General features: G+C 42.0%; 1 protein-coding gene across 1 annotated transcript; it reads left to right on the top strand.

Annotated features, from left to right (window-relative positions):
• Window positions 1-449: 449 nt before the first annotated feature.
• LOC139376862 (polycomb group RING finger protein 5-B-like) lies at window positions 450-9099 on the top strand. Its single transcript, XM_071119824.1, has 9 exons — window positions 450-1333; window positions 2193-2472; window positions 2798-2894; window positions 3299-3354; window positions 3515-3574; window positions 3751-3896; window positions 4632-4730; window positions 4896-4985; window positions 6939-9099. The coding sequence occupies exons 2-9, from the start codon at window positions 2361-2363 to the stop codon at window positions 6984-6986; spliced, it is 708 nt and encodes a 235-aa protein (XP_070975925.1). The 5' UTR covers window positions 450-1333; window positions 2193-2360; the 3' UTR covers window positions 6987-9099.
• The last annotated feature ends 10554 nt before the right edge of the window (window positions 9100-19653 follow it).

The raw sequence follows: 19653 nt of genomic DNA, 5'->3' as shown, positions 1-19653 counted from the left end.
GTTCCTTATTAATTAGTGATCTTAATTCGTCAATCAAGCAGGGTGGAGCAAAAACCTGCATACACTCCTCCCTCCTTGGAATGAGTTTGACACATGTGAGTTAGCAAGTAGGAAATGTCTGAGTATCCTAGTTCCCGAAAGGAAGTGTGCGCTGCATAAACCACAGAATGAGTTAATGTGTAGCGTGATTCCGTTTTTTTATATACAGACTTAAGTCAAACGTACCATACAGCAATAACCTGTGTTCACATAGCGTGTGAATTGGCCGCGTTCGAATGTTAGTCGGAACTTGGAAACTCAAATGTCCGACTTGCTAACCCAGGTGACAGAGTCGGATCCCGGGTTTTTCCCATGTGTACCACTTGGGAGGTATCAGAATCAACCAATAGGAAGCACTACGCATATAGCTTACGTTCATTTGAACTCTGAGGTCCCAAGTTTCCAATAGCACATGAACGCAACAATGGTGCGCTCAAGACAACTCTGACGCCTTGATCACACCGACAACAATTGTGTATTTTGGTACACCAGAAGTACATTAATTTCCAATGGAACGCTGTGCTTGCATTGCAGAAACAGTTGTAGTGCGTTCTGTGTGGTGCATACGTTGGATTTATCGATGCGTACATGGCTTGACAGAAATGGTAGCAGAAGGTGAACGCTGAACTTTTCTTGCACAGATATCCAGATGATGCTGCGTACCATTTTGTGTAATGACACTATCGATATGATCAGGCATGAACTCCGAACTAGGAAACCTCCGACTTCAGTGAATTCAAGAGAACTGGGAACTCGGGGGAAAAAAACGAGCTCCGACTGGGAAAATCTTTGACAGTCATCCAACTCTGAATTTAAAGTCGGAAACTCGGGCATCGTGGTGCTTTCAAGACAACTGGGAACTCGCAAAAACACAAGGTCAAATCCTGACGTCAGTGATTTTTCAGGTCGGAAAGTCCGAACTCTAGAAAGATGCCTGAGTTAGAAGACCATCGGAGCTCGTTTATTTCGAGATCCCAGTTGTCATGAACGCACTGAAGTCTAAAAGCCGGATATTTCCGAGTTCCTAGTCCCCAGTTGCTTCGAACGCGGCATCCTAGTGTTACGACTTTTCCGACCTGAAGATCACTGACGTCACGATTTTTCCCATTATGAGCTCGTTTTTTCCGAGTTCCCAGTTGTCATGAACGCACCATCAATTCCGTATTCTTGCCACTAGTTTCATACTAGCCTACGTAGTTGATACCACCTAGAGAACGCAGTGTCACGGACAGCCAATTATTCTCATTCGACCAGCTATAATAAATCCTAATGGAAAAGGTAGAGATGTTACGAGGTAAGAAAACATGTAGCCTATGTTGTTCAAACATTTCAGACAGAAAATAGCCTAAAAATAATCGGTTTATCATCCCGGTTATAGCCTACAGTCAAACTTTGGGGGTGGGATGATGGCTTATGTTTCGTCTGTCGTGTGTGACATAACTGTATGTAGGTTGCTAATGCTAGTGCTTTTTAAAAAACGTTTATAGAACAGGTTTATTTAGCTCGACTTTACTTCATCCGTTATCTCCTTGCGAGTCGCAACTTTATTTAAAGTATGTGGTGTGTCGCGAATGTCGTAGTGGCTACAGACAGCAGCCATATGTGTGGGGCTTCAATGTTGTTATGATACAGGTGACACTAACCGTGACGTTCTCTACGATGAGATAGCTTAGTGTGTAGCTTACGGATTTTCACAATGAAGCGTGTGGTCCTTTTGTATTTATTAACTGCGTGTCAAGGATTGTTCTAGTAAACCGAGGGCATTTGTATGACGCTAACACCTTTATGTGCCCCTCCATGTACCGACTTTTTCGGTCTTCCTAGACTACTATTTATAGTTAATTTACACGTGTTTTGTCAGTAGGACGTGTTTAATAAACAGTGCTATCTGGTTGTCAATGCATGGTTTATGATGGGGATAGATGAAGCAGGTGCAGGCTCTAGTGGCAGCGTGACGAGTCATTTTTTAAGTATGATTTTGACAAGCATGTAGGCAAGTCGTGTATTCCGAAATGTGGTAAATTGTTTTTTAAATTTAATTTTGCACATTTTATTTAAATGTCATCCTGGGACGTTGTTACCTCACCTGCGTGCAGCACATGGCATAATCATCTACTTTCTTGTCTGTTCTGCCTTACGTTCTGTCTGACAAGTAATCTGAGATGGTCTTTAGAAGAATGGCTTTCCCAGCCGATGAGTACTGGCTGAGGATGATGAAGACGAAGACGATACAGGGGTCACCGCAGCAGTGTCAGGGGCTGCAGGGACCTCTGTGATTGCTGACCTCATCTCTGACCTCCCCAGCTCTGCATTGGCTGACCATGGCCACTCAGAGGACACCCCTGGTCAAAGACTTTAACCACTTCATTACCTGCTACCTGTGCAGAGGTTACCTGATCAAACCCACCACGGTCACTGAGTGCCTGCACACATGTAAGTAACACACACACAATCACACAATTCCTGTGCACCAGGTAATGCAACATTGTAGTGTATTCAAGTTTTAAAAAGGCTTCTAAAGTTTTAATTTCCACTTAAATGTCAGATGAAAAAAGTTTCAACCCCAACAAAAATCTCCATTAATTATAATCCACATAATTGTCCTGTTGCTACATGATTATTTTCCTGCTGTGAAAAACTGGTTAAATTAAGATATTACGTGTTCATCTCTATACGTCCACTCACTCCCATCTTCTCCCACACACACTCGAAGCATCTTACACAATATAATAGTAGTGTGATTTTTCTTGTTTTCCAGTTTGTAAGAGCTGTATCATCCAGCACTTTGAAGACAGTAATGACTGTCCCAAATGTGGCATTCAAGTCCATGAAACCAACCCTCTAGAGATGCTAAGGTATGACATATACAAACATAGTCCTCCACTAGCTTTGACCATCCCTGACAGACAACAACACTCTCTTAGAAAAAAAGCTGCTATCTAGAACAAAAGAAGGTTCTTTGGTTGTCCCCATCGGAAAGCCCTTTGAAGAACCCTTTTTGTTTCCAGGTAGAACTTTTTGGGTCCCATGTAGAACCCTTATCGCAGAGGCTTCTACATAGAAACTAAAAGGGTTCTACCTGGAACCAAAAAGTTTTCTCCTATGGGGACAGCCGACGAACCCTTTTGAAACTCTTTTTCTGAGTGAAGCTAACAACAAACACTTGGCCTTCACTTTGCTTTGAATACTGCAAGTGCACTGTCAGCACAAACCACGCCTCCTCTTTCTCTTACCCGTGTCACGTCCTCTCTCTTCTCAGGTTGGACAATACTCTTGAGGAAATCATTTTCAAGCTTGTACCTGGATTACGAGACAGTGAGTTCTTGTCATCTAGGAAAAAACGGACATATTTCTAAATAATCTGTCAGTCAATACTTTGTCACTCTTTAGAGGAGACTTGTCATTAGATGTAATGAGACTCATGAAAGTACCTTGTACTTCTTCTGTATTCTTTATGACTGTGTGTGTTGACCAGAAGAGGAACAGCAGGAGATTGATTTCTGGAGGAAGAATAAATCCAAAGAAAATGGACAAGGTACAGAATAAATCTCAGTAACTAAGTCACTCTCACAAATTGTACTGTGTTACTATAAAATGTAATAAGTATGTCATTACACATGAATAGAGTAAAGCACTGATATTGGACAACCTTTTTCAGCCAGGCTTGCTAGTATTATCTCCTAAAATCACATGTGCTCTGCTATACCACAGGAGACTGCCTTGGGTCTAGGCTTGGGCTCAGTGATGATGAGGATGGTGATGAAGATGGTCAGGATTATCACAGGAGTGACCCCCAGATAGCCATCTGCCTGGACTGTCTCCACAACAATGGACATGCTGCAGACGACACAGTAAAGGTGTGTGTGTGTAGCAGTTTCATGCCCATAGGAAGCAACATGGGCACGTGCCCCCTCAGATTTGTCCTGTTTAAAAATAATAATAATACAAAAACATATTTTTGTTGTTGTTTCTCTGTAATGCTACTAGCCAGCTAGCAATTTTATGAAGTTGTCTTTAGCCAGCCCAGATTGGTTCCCAATCTCCCAACCTCATAACTAGCTACCAAAAAGCCATTTCAGGATATCAATCAAGTTAGAGTAGCTAGCTTGTCTATCTATCTTAGCTGGCATGCCTGCTGGCAAGGTTCGTAGACTTTAAAAAAGTAAGCAATTGCTAAATGTACTGAATAAGACTCACATTTAATTTCAATCTTTCTTTTTTTTTTAAATCAGAGATGCAGAGAAGCATATTTAGTTTCTTTAAAAGAAGAACCACCAGTCAGGAGAATACAGACAGCTATGCAGAAAAATAAACCTATTTTTTACATAGACTTAAGCATAATGATTATGGCTCTAGATTGCAGGAAAAAGCTGTTTTGGGTGTTTAAAAAATGCTAAATTCTACAACCCCTCACATATTTTGTGCCCACTCAGATTTTTGGGGTATGTGTGTTTGAACTTTTTCCTCTTCCGATGGGAGTGTTCTGTGTGAGTGTTTCTTTCAACATGCTCAGGGCCAGTTCAGGTATTCTTTGCATGTACTCTGTGTGCTATATGAATGTACAGTAAACATGCTCCTGTTCTTTACCCCAGTGTTTAATGAAGAAGTTCCTTCGCTGCTCTAGTCGAGTCACGGTGGGAACCATCAAGAAGTTTCTCAGTCTAAAGTTAAAGCTTTCAAGCTCTTGTGAGGTAAGATTACTACTGTTATTATTTTATAATGTACATAACTTGACTTTATTATACTGCTGATGGGTATAGAAAATGTCTATAACGTGCCTTTGTTTATGGGCCGAGCGAGCACGTGTTTATCTGTCTCTCTCTGTCTCTCTGTGTGTGTCTGTCCTCTCTCGCTAGCTGGATGTGCTGTGTAACGGGGAGATCATGGGTAAGGACCACACTCTGGAGTTCATCTACATGACCCGCTGGAGGCTGCACGGTGACAACGTGAGTCTCTTATATCATGTCCTGTTTCTGTCCTTTCCTCCACACTTCCCCTGTCTCATCCGGTTCTTAGATATCATGTTCTCTCTGGCATGCCCAGAAATCTTCCATACCCGCCCTAATAGCCAATACACCGTAGATCACGGCTTGTCAAACATTCCGCGAGGGGTTCCAATCCGGCCCGTGGGTGGTTTGAGTAAATTTGATTTGATTTTGGGGGGGAACGAACGAACTCGATACACATAATTATTTTATTTTTTTACCTACATTCATACACTTTCTTGTCTGTCCAGCTTGCTAATAATCACCCAAATGAAAGCTAGACAGTCAGAGCATAGACAATTCCAGAAACGATGGATAGAGGACTATTTCTGCCAAATGTTGATGGTGAGGAAATATACCACAGTTTCTATGCGGTCCCCTGGACCTTGTTGAAGACAGAATGCCTGTCCCTGCCCTCCGACCAGCTGTCTTTACTTTAGCAGTTCAGCTTTAGTAGTTCCGTCTTCTTGCCCAACTGTCACTAGTACCACGGTCAGGCATTAGACCTATTAAAGGGGCTGGGTGTTAAGCCTTGTCATGTTGCCACATCCTGAACAACTCGCTCATGTTAAACAGAGCCAAGTGGATGGAAAGAAGCATCGAAAGTTGAATGATATTGTGCTCATCAGCCTATGAAAAATAAATAAAGATTACCTTAAACTACATGTCTCCCCCTCAAAAAGAGGGGGGGGGGGGCTTTTTACCCATTATACCAGACTCAGGCCCTGACCTTGTGCCACACCAAACTAGGCCAGACTAAGCCTAGTAGAATACAACAATAGAGATATAAGTGTGAAGGGGTGTGTGTGTGTGTCTAGATTTATTTGTAACGCTACACAGTGTTTTATAGATGGATATCCAGCAAACCCCTAGAAATCATCAGTAGCAGTAAAGTTTGGACTGACTGCAGATAATTAATTGAGACATCCCAAAAGCATAACTTAATGCCTTGGAGCTCTGCTACCTGGCCCTGACATTATACATCAGGTTAGCGCTGGGTAGGGCCTTTTTTTTTTTTTTTTCCCCAATAACTGGGGTACGAGCCAGGCTTGGGTATCATTTTATAGAATGATTAAATTGATCACTAACATTTTGAAGCGGAGCCATTTGCTCCCTTCTGCGCTGCTGCTCAGTGTCTCTACAGTCATATCTTACTGTCATAACATGGTGTTAGAAGTGATTCAACCTCATCAAATATTAGACCAGAACATTGTCAAATATTAGACCAGAACATTTTTATAGAATAAGACCAGAACATCATCCGAGTCGACAGGAGAGATTACTTCACAGAAAATAATAATGGTGAGTTTTGTCACAGTTTAGAATGATTAAAAAGTAGCTAGTTAACAGCTCTCTCTCCTCAACATCCAAGCGTAGCTGTTTCTATGGATACTCACACACGCAGAGAGCGCATGGAGCAGATGCAGAGCAGGGACAGACAGAGATGAGCAGCTAACAGAGAATGTTATTTCTGATTTCAGGTTTGGGCCTGGCCTTAAATTTCGCAGATTAAATTGGGCCCGGGTAGGGCCTGAATGTCGCCGGGATGTCGCAGGGTTTGGTCTTAAATGTCATGCCTGTGCAGGGCTCTAATCTGAATGTCCAATACTGCCCCCTGTCTTCTTTCAGCTGTCAGCCATAGGGATCTGAGATGGTTCACAGGATAGTATGTTCTCCTTAAAACACCATGCATGAAAACTTTGGCTTGAAGTCAGTTGAAAGGGGCAATTCTGTCTCAATGCATCCATTCCTGTGAAATATGGGCCATTTGAGATGGAATTGCAAAGCTCATTAGTTAAATACACTCGTCAGAACGTGCCAGCATCTGCTAGGCTATTTACTTTGCAAGTTGTCTTTGTATAAACTTCCAGGAAACTGAGAATAAACAGCACTGTCTTTCTACACTCTCCTCAGACATATCCCATGGTCCTGGAGTACAGGCCACGAATAGACTTCGGCTGAACAAAGCCCTTGAGAAGCCTTCATCGACAAATAAAAGCAATGACTGGATGTGCATCAAACTGAGGCCAGGGACTCAAATCCTTCCCAACATTTTGAACTTTGTTTAATTTTGTTGTGTCCTTCGTTGTTGAACATTCCGTGCTTGTGGCCAAAGTGATCTTCAAGACGAGTAACTAGCGAGACAAGCTTAGCTGAAACATACATGTATGAATGTATCCAAATGGTATTTATTAGCCAGGTACTCTGGCATCCTGGTAACCCAGCCAATGACAAGGATTGACCTGCATCTACATGATGAATACAAGTTGGTGTGTACAGAAAATGAAATGGAAAGAGTAATAGGGAGGAGTCAAGCAACTCCAAGGCCTTCCAACGGATGCCTGACTGTTTCAACAAGAAAAGTAAAACATTTTTTTTATTTAATTAAGCCATTTTTTTCTCTTTATAAAATGCACATAACATATCCACAGATTTGCCCACAATCAATCAATTGACCGAGCACCTTAATGTTGCCAAAAGGTTTCAGAGTCTAAACCGAAGCTCATTCGTCTTCATTCTGTCCCATGCTCAGTTATTATAACCAGTCTGACATGTTGCTGAAATCAACAAACACTCTCTGGCAGAGGCTCGGGAGCCTGCGTGATGGGAAGAGAAACGTTAAGCCTCTTTTTAACAAACAAACAAACACACACACACTCACTCAACCCAAACTGCAGTGTGATTGCCCTGGCTCCTGCCAATCTCAGACCTGCACTAATAGCTTTTTTTGGCACCAGTCAGAGTGACCAGATATTACATTTGAGTTTTTCAGATTAATCTTTGTATCTTTTTAGGCTAGAGAGATACTTCCTTACATGTTTTGAAGGGAAACCAGTGGTGTGTACATTTCATATTGTTACTAGACCTTTGAGCTATAAATGTGTTTTTTGAAGTACATGACATTACAACATGGTAGTACGAGATGAATTATGCCAATTATGGATCTTTGATCACAGAATAGTATTGGGCACTGTAAGAACTGGTTGGCATAAGGCTTATTGTATTAGCGTTGAAGTGTAGTGTACTGAAGCTGACTCTCACAGTGATTCGGTATAGAGAGTATACAGTGTCTGCTTCATTACCCAGTCATCTCAAGTTTAGCCTTTTAAACTGTAATCTATGTTGATGTGGTTTATATGTGAACCATTTGAGGTGTGTTCCTTGCAGTGAAGCCAACCTGTCCTTGTGCTGACAAGGATTCATTTTTTATTTTTTTTAAGACAGAAAAGGAAACATGTACATATTATTATGGTTAAAGTTTTATGCTGCTTAGAGTAATATATTATATTTTTAAATGTACCCATGCCTGAGAATCATTCTTGAGATATTAGAGCTGTAGAAATATTGTTCATAACTGTACTTGATTTATAATAATTATTCATGAATAAATAAATGTTTTTATTTTACTTACTGTCTATTGACTTGACTGCCATTGATGACACTGTTTTTTTGGTTTGCTTGGGCTTTGGGCCTCTAAGTCAGGAGTCAGGACAAAGGCCTAAAGCTTTAACCAATACTCCTTTTTGTCAAATTAGCAATTTTTTTTTTTCCTAGCCCGTATTCTGTTTTGCTCCTATGAACTTTGTTTTATAGGTTCATTACAAAGTGATCCTGCCTCCTGCCCAAACTGGTCGGACCAGTTGTAACGATGATGAATTCCCTGATATGTTTATCTGACTGGACAGGCAGGAGGAAAAGTGTTTCTAGATGCGAAAAGCGATCAGTATGTGAAATACATCTGCCCAACTTCAACTGGAGAGAAAAACAGGGTAGGAATGCACACATGGCTGCTTCTCTCTCTTTGTTTGTCCTTTCTGCTTTCCCTGTATGCTTATCTGGGAGCTTTTAAGGTCAGATACTGTATACATGTATGTAGGCCAGAGTTCCCTACAGGCTTCATACTGTACGTACATTCACTCACTCATACCAGCATTTGGGTCTGAAGGATTTAGGGCACATTGACTGTAAGATGTCTCAAGAGTCCTGAAAACAATGTCTTTTGTAACTTTGTTTTTATTTTGGTGTTACGAAACTAAAAAATGACCTTTTAATATATTAAACATAATTGAGATCTCATGAGTTCTGTGATTTAACTGACAACCTGATGACATCTGAGCTCATCATTTGGATGAAAAATAGAGTGATGCTGTGAAGTCCTGTGCTTCGAGGGGTCTATGATATTTTTATACTGTTTGCAGCAGACTGACTGGCTCCCAAAGTTCACATGGGGCTCTGGAGAGTTGGTACATTTTAGGGAAGGAGTTTCGTGGGGCTTATGTACTGAGTAAACACTGACAGATGCAACAATATCCCTTCTGTCTCAGGATGTTCCGTCTCTCACAAACACGCATCATGTTCTGTGAAGAACTGACATGAAACGAGAACTCTCATTACAGTTCTTCATTTTGTTTTTGTTTTTTTGCAGAGATGTTGATATTGATCATGTTAACATGAAGGGAAATGATTGTATTTGAGAACAATACATTCACACTCATCTGTTGCTATATAGTGTAATAACAGGTGAGAGAAGAAACTTGCAGGTATTTTGGTGGGTCAACAGTTCGAGAATGACTAAATATCAGAATGAGTCGTTGAATACGCCTGTCACTAAAACTGTTGGAGTAGCACAGAGGGGCAAATTAGTACCCGCCACTTTAAGGAGGCTTAGTTATAATTGGACTGGTATGGAGGGTTGGACAGGGGCTGGATGTCTAGTTGGGTTACCTTGTTGTTATCCTGGCTGCTCACACAACTTCTTATTGAGTGGATTGCTCTGTGTTGCATCATCCTCCCCGTCTGCTGCTGCTTGATTCTTTTGTCAGACCGATTGTGGGCTGTGTATGTAAAGGTAATATACAGTATTAGCCAAAACAGAGATTTTGTGTTACTAAGTGGGATTAAAATGTATTTAATTGTTTTTTTGTTTTTTTTGTCATTGATCAAATACTCCATAATGTCAAAGGGAAAATAGAATTCTACAAATGTTTAAATGTTGACAAAACAAAAATACATAACTAAAATATAGTTGTTTTGCAAAAGTATTCACCCCTTATGTTTAGGCAAGTACATTTTGGCTTAATAAATCACAAGTTACATGGACTTATATGGAAATAATAGGGATTGACATGATTTTGAAATGACTACCCCTTTCGCTGTCCCCCATACATACACCATCTGTCAAGTATTGCATTTCTAGCACAGATTCAACTACAAAGACCAGGGAGCTTTTTGAAAGCCTCATAAAGAAGGGCAATGATTGGTAGATGAGTAACAATAACAAATCAGACATTGAATATCTCTTTAAGCATAGTAATGTTAAACTTTTTGGCCTAAATGCAAAGCCCAATGTTAGGGGCAAATCCAACACATCACTGAGTAACTGCCTCCTTATGTTCAAGCATGGTGGTGGATGCATCATGTTATGGGTATGCTTGACATTGGCAAAGACTGGGGAGTTTTTCAGGATACAAAGAAAGGGAATGGAGCTAAGCACAGGTAAAATCCTAGATGAAAACCTACTTCAGTCTGCTTTACATCAGACACCAGAGAGGAATTCACCTTTCAGCAGGACTATAACCTGTAACAAAACGCCACCTTTTGTTGCGCACAAAGAAGACAGTAAATGTTTCTGAGAGGCCAAGTTACAGTTTTGACTTAAATATGCTTGAAAATATATGGCAAGACATGAAAATTGCTGTCTAGCCATGACCCCCAAAACTCTTGACAGAGGTTGAGGAATAAAAAAAAAAAAGAATGGGCAATTTTTTTTATTTTTTTTTATTTAACCAGGTAGGCTAGTTGGGAACAAGTTCTCATTTACAACTGCGACCTGGCCAAGATAAAGCAAAGCAGTGTGAACAGTCAACAACACAGAGTTACACATGGAGTAATCAATAAACAAGTCAATAACACAGTAGAAAAATAAAAAAAGAGGCTATATACATTGTGTGCAAAAGGCATGAGGAGGTAGGCGAATAATTACAATTTAGCAGATTAACTCTGGAGTGAAATGATCAAATGGTCATGTGCAGGTAGAGATACGGGTGTGCAAAAGAGCAGAAAAGTAAATAAATAAAAACAGTATGGGGATGAGGTAGGTCAATTGGGTGGGCTATTTACCAATGGACTATGTACAGCTGCAGCGATCGGCTAGCTGCTCAGATAGTAGATGTTTAAAGTTGGTGAGGGAGATAAGTCTCCAACTTCAGCGATTTTTGCAATTTGTTACAGTCACAGGCAGCAGAGAACTGGAAGGAAAGGCGGCCAAATGAGGTGTTGGCTTTAGGGATGGTCAGTGAGATACACCTGCTGGACCGCGTGCTACGGGTGGGTGTTGCCATCGTGACCAGTGAACTGAGATAAGGAGGAGCTTTACCTAGCATGGACTTGTAGATGACCTGGAGCCGGTGGGTCTGGCGACGAATATGTAGCGAGACCAGCCAACTAGAGCATACAGGTCGCAGTAGTGGGTGGTATAAGGTGCTTTAGTAACAAAATGGATGGCACTGTGATAAACTGCATCCAGTTTGCTGAGTAGAGTATTGGAAGCTATTTTGTAGATGACATCGCCGAAGTCGAGGATCGGTAGGATAGTCAGTTTTACTAGGGTAAGTTTGGCGGCGTGAGTGAAGGAGGCTTTGTTGCGGAATAGAAAGCCGACTCTAGATTTGATTTTAGATTGGAGATGTTTGATATGAGTCTGGAAGGAGAGTTTACAGTCTAGCCAGACACCTAGGTACTTATAGATGTCCATATATTCTAGGTCGGCACCATCCTGGGTGGTGATGCTAGTCGGGCATGCGGGTGCAGGCAGCGAACGGTTGAAAAGCATGCATTTGGTTTTACTAGCGTTTAAGAGCAGTTGGAGGCCACGGAAGGAGTGTTGTATGGCATTGAAGCTCGTTTGGAGGTTAGATAGCACAGTGTCCAAGGAAGGGCCAGAAGTATACAGAATGGTGTCGTCTGCGTAGAGGTGGATCAGGGAATCGCCCGCAGCAAGAGCAACATCATTGATATATATACAGAGAAAAGAGTCGGCCCGAGAATTGAACCCTGTGGCACCCCCATAGAGACTGCCAGAGGAGCGGACAACATGCCCTCCGATTTGACACACTTAACTCTGTCTGCAAAGTAGTTGGTGAACCAGGCAAGGCAGTCATTAGAAAAACCGAGGCTACTGAGTCTGCCGATAAGAATATGGTGATTGACAGAGTCGAAAGCCTTGGCCAGGTCGATGAAGACGGCTGCACAGTACCGTCTTTTATCGATGGCGGTTATGATATCGTTTAGTACCTTGAGCGTGGCTGAGGTGCACCCGTGACCGGCTCGGAAACCAGATTGCACAGCGGAGCTGTTGGACGAGGTAGGAGTAGCCAGGAGGAAGGCATGACCAGCCGTTGAGAAATGCTTGTTGAAGTTATCAATTATCATGGATTTATCAGTGGTGACCGTGTTACCTAGCCTCAGTGCAGTGGGCAGCTGGGAGGAGGTGCTCTTGTTCTCCATGGACTTTACAGTGTCCCAGAACTTTTTTGAGTTAGAGCTACAGGATGCAAATTTCTGCTTGAAAAAGCTGGCCTTTGCTTTCCTGACTGACTGCTTGTATTGGTTCCTGACTTCCCTGAACAGTTGCATATTGCGGGGACTATTCGACGCTATTGCAGTCCGCCACAGGATGTTTTTATGCTGGTCGAGGGCAGTCAGGTCTGGAGTGAACCAAGGGCTATATCTGTTCTTAGTTCTGCATTTTTTGAACGGAGCATGCTTATCTGAGATGGTGAGGAAGTTACTTTTAAAGAATGACCAGGCATCCTCAACTGACAGGATGAGGTCAATATCCTTCCAGGATACCCGGGCCAGGTCGATTAGAAAGGCCTGCTCGCAGAAGTGTTTTAGGGAGCGTTTGACAGTGATGATGGGTGGTCGTTTGACTGCGGGACCGTAGCGGATGCAAGCAATGAGGCAATGATCGCTGAGATCCTGATTGAAGACCGCGGAGGTGTATTTGGAGGGCCAGTTGGTCAGGATAACGGCTATGAGGGTGCCATTGTTTACAGATTTAGGGTTGTACCTGGTGGGTTCCTTGATGATTTGTGTGAGATTGAGGGCATCTAGCTTAGATTGTAGGACTGCCGGGGTATTAAGCATATCCCAGTTTAGGTCACCTAACAGAACAAACTCTGAAGCTAGATGGGGGGCGATCAATTCACAAATGGTGTCCAGGGCACAGCTGGGAGCTGAGGGGGGTCGGTAGCAGGCGGCAACAGTGAGAGACTTATTTTTGGAGAGAGTAATTTGTTTAATTAGTAGTTCGAACTGTTTGGGTATGGACCTGGAAAGTATGATATTACTTTGCAGACTATCTCTGCAGTAGACTGCAACTCCGCCCCCTTTGGCAGTTCTATCTTGACGGAAAATGTTATAGTTGGGTATGGAAATCTCCGAATTTTTGGTGGCCTTCCTAAGCCAGGATTCAGACACGGCAAGGACATCAGGGTTGGCAGAGTGTGCTAAAGTAGTGAGTAAAACAAACTTAGGGAGGAGGCTTCTGATGTTGACATGCACGAAACCAAGGCTTTTTCGATCACAGAAGTCAACAAATGAGGGTGCCTGGGGACATGCAGGGCCTGGGTTTACCTCCACATCACCCGCGGAACAAAGGAGGAGTAGTATGAGAGTGCGGCTAAAGGCTATCAAAACTGGTCTCCTAGAGCGTTGGGGACAAAGAATAAAAGAAGCAGATTTCTGGGCATGGTAGAATATATTTAGGGCATAGTGTGCAGACAGGGGTATGGTGGGGTGCGGGTACAGCGGAGGTAAGCCCAGGCACTGGGTGATGACAAGAGAGGTTGTATCTCTGGACATGCTGGTTGTAATGGGTGAGGTGTGGGAGGTGGGACAAAGGAGGTATCAAATATTGCACAAGCCAGTTGGCAAAGCTCTTAGAGACTAACCGAAGAACCCTCACAGCTGTAATCGCTGCCAAAGGTGTTTCTAACATGTATTGACTCATGGGGGGTGGATACTTACAATATCTAATCAAGTTATACATTTTCTCAACTTTTTAAGAAATGTAAGGATTTTTCCTCCCCATTTTCATTAGAGTATTTTGTGTAGATCATTGACAAAAAAAATTACACCTAATTTATTTTATTCCCTCTTTGTAACACAATAACATGTGAATATAAAGGTGAATAAAAAGGTGAATACTTATATAGCCACTGTCTGTGGCTGCTTCTGATGGATCATGACTACCAATGACATGTTGTCATGCTATCCTTAAGCTAGCCATATATAAACAAAGTTAACGTTAGTTAAATTACCTATGATCTCAATTTGCCTGTGATCATAAGGTCATATGTTCGGTTACCATCCTGACACATCATCAGCCAAGAGTAATAGTATATTATTAGGAGACCAAGATGGCAGACAGTACTCATAGGAACTCTAAATATGGAACTAATAACAGCACTGACTGTCATTCACACTTTGATTGCGGACCTCGCCTGAGGATGACATCACCCTGTGGAGAAAGTACTTCATTTATATGCCTTAGGGGATGTCATCACCCTTCATGGGCTTCAAAAGAATGGTAGAGAGCCCCCCTGACATGTTGTGCAGTATGATATAGATCAAAGTTCAAACACACATCGCTTAGGGTACATGGCGCAAGGCCATCAGTGACAGCTGACTGTCAGTACGGGCCTGGCGAGGCAAAGACGCTTCCAAGATGATGTCGCCCGTAAGATGATAGTTTCACCCTATCGCTCACCAGCCCAGAGCCAGTTATGACACGTCTCAGTGCCTATTGTGTGACATCGATGACATATGCCAGCTGATGTAGGCAAACAGCTGAAAGAGTACTCTCCACTTACAAGGATGTACTATCACTACTGGGACCTTCTGGGGCCATCTGGGGCCATCTCCAATGCCTTCATAAGTCAAGCCACTCGTAGGGAGACAGACACAGTGACAGAAATGACTTTTCTCTGAGGTAGACTAGATGAGTCTGTAATGTAGATGTTGCACAAATCTAATCCTAAAGTCCCTTTCTCACCTTGACTCCTCCTCAGCTTTAAGCCACCACAAGCAGGTGTGTGTGTGTGACTATGTGTGTTTATACGCAAGAGACAGACAGGTGTGTCTCTGAAATAGATGGGTGACGTAAGGCTTTGAGAGGCAGAGCCGGGGTACAACATGTCGTCATGGTAATGGTAGTGTGTGTGGGTTTGTATTGTATGTTGAGTGTGAGAAAAGATGAATGTGTGTTCATCTATGCCTATGACTCTAGTCACCCAAGTCATAGACTGTTTTCTCTGCTACCGCACGGCAAGCAGTACCAGGGTGCCAAGTCTAGGACCAAAAGGTTCCTTAACAGCTTCTACCCCCAAGCCATAAGGCTGCTGAACAATTAATCAAATGGCCACCAGACTATTTACATTGATCCCACCCCTCCATTTGTTTTGATAAACTGCTGCTACTCGCTGTTTATTATCTATGCATAGTCACGTCACCCTACCTACATGTACAAATTACCTCAACTAACTAACCTCTGCACCCTGCAAACTGACTCGGTACTGGTACCGACTGTATATAACCTGCACACTGACTCAGTACCGGTACACCCTGTATACAGCCTCGTTATTGTTATTTTATTGTGTTACTTTTTATTATTTTTTACTTTAGTTTATTTGGTAAATATTTTCTTAACACTTCTTGAACTGCACTGTTGGTTAAGGGTTTGTAAGTAAGATTTTCACGGTAAGGCCTACACTTGTTGTATTCGAGCCTATGACGAATAAAGTTTGATTTGATTTGTCTAGAGTGCGTGTTGTACACACACATACTGTATGTACAGACATGTGAGTCTATGTGGCTGTATGTTCCTGTGAGGAGGGGCTAGTGCATAAGGCCTGAGTATGGATATCTTTGGCTCGGACGTCTGACGCCTGGCATGAGGTCATTTTCTTGGTTGATGTGGGACTGGGAGGTTGATTTATTTACGACCTTCCTTAACCCTTCAATTTATCTGCATCTACAACCCTCAGATTTAGCTTCACAGTGAAGTGTTTCATCATTTTCTTTTCAAGTCACCTAGGGCTACAAGTAGAACAGAACTAGATTTGACATAAACAGTTATATTCATGAGTTTTATTGACAAATGTCAATAAAAAAAAAGGTCTGCCAAAGCAAAATACAGAAAAAAATGAATTTATATGAATGTGTAAGTATAGAAATGTTTTCTCTGTGGGAAATTATTATTATTATCCAACTAGTCAGTGACAACTCTATGGAGTTTGGAGTTTGTGACAGCAATTTTGTGTGAATGTATTACAGTATTATAGACACTATGTCCTTGGATTTCCTATGATCTTCTATGAAGAATAGAATATTTTCTAAAGACTCTTGCGTGACTTGTGAATGTCATAGAGCAAAACATGTTAAATGTGTAGAACCATGTAAACACGTGCACAATCTCAGCAAGTATGCATGTGTCTGTCTGGTGCATGTATTTGTATCTTGTGCACATGCTTCAGGTGATAGAAATGTGAATGCACTACCAGGGCATTGAAAAGTTGATGTAATTATACTTTCCTGTGGATATATTGTCTCACATTCCTACCGCCAAAAGGACCAACTGCAACCAGTATGTTAAAATATCATTTTATTCAACATTATGGCTTTTAGAGATGGTGAGAGGAACCTTTCCTGATTCAAACGTTCATTTCTACCCGACGTAGAATTCTATGTAATTCACTGTTGGGTTTCCAGGCAAGTGTATTGAAGGCATATAAAGCTCAGCATCTACAGATCCTACGGAAAACTGTCTCAATTCAGAAGGACACAGATACCGGTAACGCAAGATCCAGCACCATCATTGGCCAACAGCACATAAAAAACGGTTTTCCCAGATCAGAGGGAAGCCAGCCACCACAAGCAAGGTCAATTTACTCAAATGGCATAATATACTGTCAATAAATATTACACTTCTCCCAATTATATAAGCTAGCTACTGCTCTCTGCTGGACGAAAATGGGAAAAGAACACTAACATGTTGTTAGAGCTATGTAGTCATTAGAACAACTTAAATGTCCTCAGTTATTTACAATGTCCTCAGTTACGTTGCAAAACCTTTACTAAAATACTCTATACTAATCAAACATCAAGCTTTTAATTGACAGAAATGTACATCAACAAGACTGTTCCGTAAAATGTAAACATTCCATACTCACTGCATTAAAAAACAAAACTCAGAAGTAGACATGATTCAAGTGTAGACAGGAATGTAGTTGCATATCAGTGTCCTCTTCATTCTCAAATTTGTGAATTATTTTTCTGGGTGTTAAAAGCAATTGCAAATACACTATATGTACAAAAGTATGTGGACACTATTTCAGGCACACCCATTGCTGACAGGTGTATAAAATCAAGCACACAGCCATGCAAACTCCATAGACAAACATTGGCAGTAGAATGGCCTAACTGAAGAGCTCAGTGACATTCAGCGTGGCACCATCATAGGATGCCACCTTTCCAACAAGTCTGTTAATGATCTTTTTGCCCTGGTCAACTGTAAGCACTGTTATTGTGAAGTGGAAACATCAACACAGCAGTAGGACACACAAACTCACAGAAAGGGACCACCAAGTGCTACAGTTGAGTAATTTAGCAGATGCTCTTATCCATACAATTTCATACTTTTTTCTCATACTCGTTCCATGTGGGAATCGAACCCACAACTCTGGTGTTGCAAGCACCATGCTCTACCAACTGAGCCACGTGGGACCTGAGTGCTGAACTGCATAAAAGTGTTCTGTCCTCAGTTGCAACACTCACTACATTGCCTCTGGAGGCAACGTGAGCACAAGAACTGTTCGTCTGGAGCAAAATTAAAAGGGTTTCTTTGGCTGAGCAGCCGCACACAAGCCTAAGATCGCCATTCACAATGCCAAGCGTCAGCTGGAGTGGTGTAAAGGACTCTGGAGCAGTGGAAACGCGTTCTCTGGCAGTCCGATGGACGAATCTGGGTTTAGCGGATGCCAGGAGAACGCTATCTGCCCCAATGCATAGTGCCAGCTTTAAAGTTTGGTGGATGAGGAATAATGGTCTGACACAGTTTTTCATGGTTCGAGCTAGGCCCTCTAGTTCCAATGAAGGGAAATCTTAACTCAACAGCAGTGGTTCTCAAACTTTTTATAGTCCCGTACCCTTTTAAACATTCAACCTCCAGCTGCGTACCCCTCTAGCACCAGGGTCAGCGCACTCTCAAATATAGTTTTTTGCCGTCATTGTAAGCCTGCCACACACACACACTATACGATACATTTATTTAACATAAGAATGAGTTGTGGGAAGTGACAAAGGGCTCTTATAGCACCAGGGCACAAATAATAATATAATAATAATAAATAAATAACTTTGCTCTTTATTTAACCATCTTACATATAAAACCTTATTTGTTGATCGAAAATTGTGAGTAACTCACCATAGGTTAATGAGAAGGGTGTGCTTGAAAGGATTCACATACATGTAACTCTACAATGTTGGGTTGAATTGGAGAGAGTCTCAGTCTTAAATCATTTTCCACACACAATCTGTGCCTGTATTTAGTTTTCATGCTAGTGAGGGCCGAGAATCCACTATCACATAGGTACATGGTTGCAAAGGGCATCAGTGTCTTAACAGACGATTTGCCAAGGCAGGACACTCTGAACGCAGTCCAATCCAGAAATCTGGGAGTGGCTTCTGATTGAATTACATTTTCACAGAACCGCTTGTTGCAATTTCGATGAGGCTCTCTTGTTCAGATATCGGTAAGTGGACTGGAGGCAGGGCATGAAAGGGATAACGAATCAAGTTGTTTGTGTCATCCGTTTCAGGAAAGTACCTGGGCATCCAACTCACTCAGGTGCTTCGCTATATCACATTTGACATTGTCCGTAATCTTGAGTTCATTTGCACACAAACAATCATACAATGATGGAAAGACCTGTGTGTTGTCCTTGTTTACGCAGACAGAGAAGAGCTCCAACTTCTTAATCATAGCCTCAATTTTGTCACACACATTGAATATAGTTGCGGAGAGTCCCTGTAATCCTAGATTCAGATCATTCCGGTGAGAAAAAACCTCACCCAGATAGACCAGTCGTGTGAGAAACTCGTCATCGTACAAGTGGTCAGACATCTCTCAATTCAAAAAGTGTCAATACTTTGCTCCTTGATAACCAGTATGTTGTAAAAACGTTACATGGCCGCTGCCCATATCATTGCATCGTGCAGAAAATACACGAGAGTTCAGGGGCCTTAACCATTTTCACATTAGTGTTCAAAACGTCTTTCAAGCGGTCAGGCATTCCCTTGGCAGCAAGAGCCTCTCAGTGGATGCTGCAGTGTACCCAAGTGGTGTCGGGAGCAACTGCTTGCACGCACGTTACCACTCCACTATATCTCCCTGTCATGGCTTTTGCGCCATCAGTACAGATAACAATATGAGCAGCAGCTACCGTTTGGCTACATATGGACTGTTAGTGGAATTCCCACGAGAGAGTAACGGTTAATGTGATTGGATGTTAATTATTTGACTAGGACACATGTATTTGACATTGTGTTGTTATTTTGCTGAACACTA

The sequence above is a fragment of the Oncorhynchus clarkii genome, chromosome 20 (genome assembly GCF_045791955.1).
Source record: "Oncorhynchus clarkii lewisi isolate Uvic-CL-2024 chromosome 20, UVic_Ocla_1.0, whole genome shotgun sequence".
Lineage (NCBI taxonomy): Eukaryota > Metazoa > Chordata > Actinopteri > Salmoniformes > Salmonidae > Oncorhynchus > Oncorhynchus clarkii.
The sequence above is the reverse complement of the archived record's forward strand: the minus strand, read 5'-3'. Positions and strand labels throughout refer to the sequence as shown.

Bases quoted from the DNA above. Each gene is read 5' to 3' on its own strand.
- LOC139376862 (XM_071119824.1), top strand. From the start codon at position 2,361: ATGGCCACTCAGAGGACACCCCTGGTCAAAGACTTTAACCACTTCATT. The intron at 3,575-3,750 runs GTACAGAATAAA...GCTATACCACAG, and splicing joins ATCCAAAGAAAATGGACAAG to GAGACTGCCTTGGGTCTAGG. The intron at 4,731-4,895 runs GTAAGATTACTA...CTCTCTCGCTAG, and splicing joins AGCTTTCAAGCTCTTGTGAG to CTGGATGTGCTGTGTAACGG.